The sequence below is a fragment of the Pygoscelis adeliae genome, unplaced genomic scaffold (assembly GCF_000699105.1).
Source record: "Pygoscelis adeliae isolate BGI_AS28 unplaced genomic scaffold, ASM69910v1 Scaffold663, whole genome shotgun sequence".
NCBI classification, from domain to species: Eukaryota; Metazoa; Chordata; class Aves; order Sphenisciformes; family Spheniscidae; genus Pygoscelis; species Pygoscelis adeliae.
The window spans coordinates 60664-64784 of NW_008824486.1; the positions used below are offsets into that span (position 1 = coordinate 60664).

At 40.7% G+C, this 4121-nt stretch overlaps 1 protein-coding gene across 1 annotated transcript in view; it reads left to right on the forward strand.

Moving 5' to 3' along the window:
• RPA1 (replication protein A1, 70kDa) overlaps window positions 1–3499 on the forward strand; it is a 24914-nt gene extending 21415 nt beyond the window's left edge. The window contains exons 15-16 of the mRNA XM_009321418.1: window positions 2038–2124; window positions 2486–3499. Coding sequence (XP_009319693.1) covers window positions 2038–2124; window positions 2486–2593 — 195 coding nt within the window. The 3' untranslated portion in view covers window positions 2594–3499. The remainder of the gene's footprint in view (window positions 1–2037; window positions 2125–2485) is intronic.
• Window positions 3500–4121: the final 622 nt, after the last annotated feature.

Below are 4121 nucleotides of genomic sequence, written 5' to 3' on the forward strand. Positions count from 1 at the left end.
ATATAAGGAAGAAATTTTTTACGCTGAGGGTGGTGAAACCCTGGCACAGGTTGCCCAGAGAGGTGGTGGATGCCCCATCCCTGGAAACATTTGAGGTCAGGCTGGATGGGGCTGTGAGCAACCTGATCTAGTTGAAGATGTCCCTGCCCACAGCAGGGGGGTTGGACAAGATGAGCTTTAGAGGTCCCTTCCAACCCAAACTATTCCATGATTCTATGATTTTTGGAAATTTCCTGCACTCGGCTTTCTAAGATAAGTGGTACAAAGCTTGTGCTTCTGGGATGCTAGAAGTCTTTGTGGTATTATGAAGGCTGGACAGCTCTGTTCTGTAGGAAGATGTATTGCTTGGGCATTCTAATTAGATGTGCTTGCACTTTTACACTTCCATTTTCAGACATTCTGAACTTGTCAATATTTTCTTACTTTGGTTGTGCTTAATCTCTGCTAGAGTTCAAACAAAATTTCTTAGTCACTTTTAATGCTGAAGAGAACTGGGTGGGGAAGGAGAGACAGCAGATCCTATGTAACAGTACAAACATGTAATGTCTTTTGAAGAGCTGCCTAATGGAAATGGCTGAGGATAGAAAATGGAACATAATATGGAATGAGCCCTTGAGTGGGAATGCTTTGTGTGCCAGGAGAAATTGTTTTTGATTTGACACTTTTATGAGCCTTTAAAAATGGTACTTGATGCATTTTCAGTAAGCTTTTCTTAGTGGTTTTTCTCTGAAGACCTGATGCAGTATCCTGTGAAGTTGGTGGGAGTTTTTCCACTGCTCACAGTATGTATTGAGTCCACGTACAGCCAGTGACCATGCTAAGCATAGATATGCATGCACAGTTTTTCATCTACTTCTCCACTGTGCTTGTTACCAAAGGAGGTAATGTAGGGTAGCAGTGACTGGTATGCTAACGGCATTTTCCACTCACTAATGGTTAGCATAGTTTGTGGCAGAGCTCGAAACAGAAGCCAAATGCTTTATTAAGTGAGTTTTCTCATCCTCTAATCCATACGATGGTCAGAAGAAGGGGTTTTTAATATTCAGGAAGGATATGCCTAAATTTTTCAGTCTGTGAAACTAGCTGCTCCTGTTCACCTTCATTTGTTGTGCTTTTCTAAACCTTAGCAGAATCGCTGTGTAGTGTGAAATAGTGCTGCACGCATTTAAAAACAGCAGATGTAACACTTGGAATATGAGTGAAACTGAGGTGGGTTCAATTCCAGATCAGATGCTCTGTCGGCTGCTGGAGTGACTGATCGAGTCAAGTGCATCTGGTAGATAAATGCACTAATAATTACTTGTCTGTATCATCATGGGGCTGCAGGATTTTTGTGGAATGTCAGAAAAGGTTTTCACAACTAATTTTTACAAAAATAAACTTTTTCCACAGCCTCCACAACTTGTCTGCTGCTTTTCTACTGTTTTGACAAATTGTCTGTTATAGATGATGATGATGATGATGTTTAGTGTTCATATGGTAATTAGAAGCAGCTTATGTTATAAATATGACAGAGTCTTCTAATGGTTATAAAGCATGTTCAAAACACGCATCCGCTTTTTTATAGAACATCCTCTTAAATAGGTCTGTGTCAGGATGTGAAGGATACATACAGCCTTGATGGATAAGCAGAGAAACAGACTGTCTAATAAGACAATTAATAGGGAAATAGTTAACTCTGTCAGAGTTTGTAATCATAGCAGAACATCAGAATTAGCCCCTTAAGCAGCATGAGAGAATCTCATGTTGATTTATAGTATTTTCATTCTGTACACTTAGTTGCAGTTTCAGTGCAACTGTACGTTATTTTGTTTAGGTAGCTAAAAAGTTTTCACCTTGAACTAAACTTTTTCTCAAAAACTTTAAGTCACGGTTTTGGCATCTAAAATTTGATGGAAGATTCAGCTCTGCCTACATGATCCAGTTAGTTCCACCGTTTTGCCAACATCAGGAAAAGATGAGCTGTTCTGAAAGTTTGTGGTACTACCGGGAGCCTGGAGTGTCTGCAGCTGATATCTGTCTTTGTCCTTCTCACAGAATGAGCAGGCATTTGAAGAAGTGTTCCAAAATGCAAACTTCAACACGTATGAGTTCAGGATCCGAGTAAAACTGGAGACTTACAATGTAAGTATCCCCCAAAAGGCAAATAATGTAGCATGTGGCTTTTGTAGTTTGACTTGTCTCCATAGGAGGTGGCTTCCTCCACTTACGTCTGTGGGGAGAAGTTTCCAAAGATACTTGCTCACAGCAAGTCAGTCGTGAGCACTGAAGGAGGGATCCACTGTCATTAACACTACTCCCTCTCAGGTTCATCAAGCCTGGCTTGTTTCAAATGAAAACAACATAGCTGCTCTGGGAGTCCACTTTGCACTCCCAGCTAACCCTGGTACCAAGAGCAGTAAGTTACTGGGGCAGAAGGAGGTTAGAACGAAATGCCTGGAGTGCTTAGCGTTCTTCTTTTACATGCCGTATTTCTCTTTCACAGGATGAATCTCGTATTAAGGCTACAGCAGTGGACGTCAAACCTGTGAACTACAGAGAATACAGCAAGAGGTTGATCGCAAGCATCAGGAGAAATGCTCAACTAGGGTGAGGAGGCTGGTGCTGACTGAAGCTAGAACTTCAGGAAGAACTCAACGGATGATATTACATTGACTTTTTCCCCACCTCGTGTGTGACAATTCGGCATTAGCTAACACCGTGCATGGTAGTCCAGTGTAGTGGGCTAAGTGATTTAATGCATTTCTCTGAAGATACGCCCCTGGTAGGTAAGAGTGCGCTCTAATGGCCACGACACTGCAGACTGTTGTGGTGTATTAAGCTGTGACAGCTCTAAAGAGGAATCTCTAGACAGATTGCCAGGGTCTTTAGACAAACCATTCAGAATGTCTGAAATAACTTTGCTTTCTTACTATATAATTCAGCTTTACATATAACCACTATTGTCTTTGCAAGAAAGTAGTGACAACCTTGACACTTTGACTTGTTCAGCAGAGGGTGGGAGGAAGAGTGTCGTACGGATTTCAGATATGGACGAAGAACAACAGCTCTATTAGCGCAAGTTAGTTCCTTTCCATAGAATTCAAAGGCTTTCTCTTTCCACAGGTGCCATGCAGTTGTTAATGCTTGGAATGGCAATGTGGTAGAATTATTAATCAAAGACATATCTTTTATATCTGAAGAATATCCTTCCTTCAGGGTTTAATAGACTGAGTCAGATGGGTCTGATATTAATCAAAATTGTCTCTTCTGAGGAAGGCAGATAAGCATTGACTCTCCATCCCCCAGGGAAATATAGGCAACTACAAAGCATTGCTTTAGTTTTCTCTTCAATTAATACTATGGAGTTTTGACTGATTTTAGCACACATTTCCTGCCTATACATATTTTGTATGTTTGTATGTTCAGTTTCTTTGGTTTTATTTGTAATGATGTTAATCAGAAACGGGTCTTTAAACAGGGGGAGCTTTGTTTCAATAAACACTGTTTAATTCCTGTGTAGTGAATTTTGCTTTCTTTGAACGCCAAAGAGTTCTCATTACTGGAAAGCAATTAATTAGCTTTCATAATAAGCATTCACTTGGGGGAGTTACTACAAACTCTAAGGTTAGACTGAAGAATGGAGACGACTTTGCCTGATGTTAACAGCATGGAAATGCAGTGGTATGTTCACCATTTCTGTGCCTGAGAATGCTGATGAGCTGGCACTTCTGGGATTTTTATTGACGTTTACACAGCAGTCTAAAACTAACCAGGCTTTGAGATTTGTTCAGACATAGAGCTAGTACAGAAAACAGTAATTATGCTACTGGGCTTTTCAGTCAGCAGAGCATGCTAGCTCTGTGTGCTCCTAATCACATTAATTATGTGTTCCCTGGCTGCAGCTCACAGCTTGGCATTTGCTGCACAGCTCCAAGCATCCAAGCAATACTGAAGTGGGTCTCTGGTAGCAAAACTGGAATTTATTTATTTATTTTGCTCCATGGAGCACTGTTTCATCATGTATTCAGTTGGTGCCCTTTATTTCCCATAATTTCCTGTTTGTCATCTTAAGTCTTTATGTTTAAGAACTGTAAATGCCATTTCCATTGATGGACGTGAAGGACGTTATTCTGGGCCCA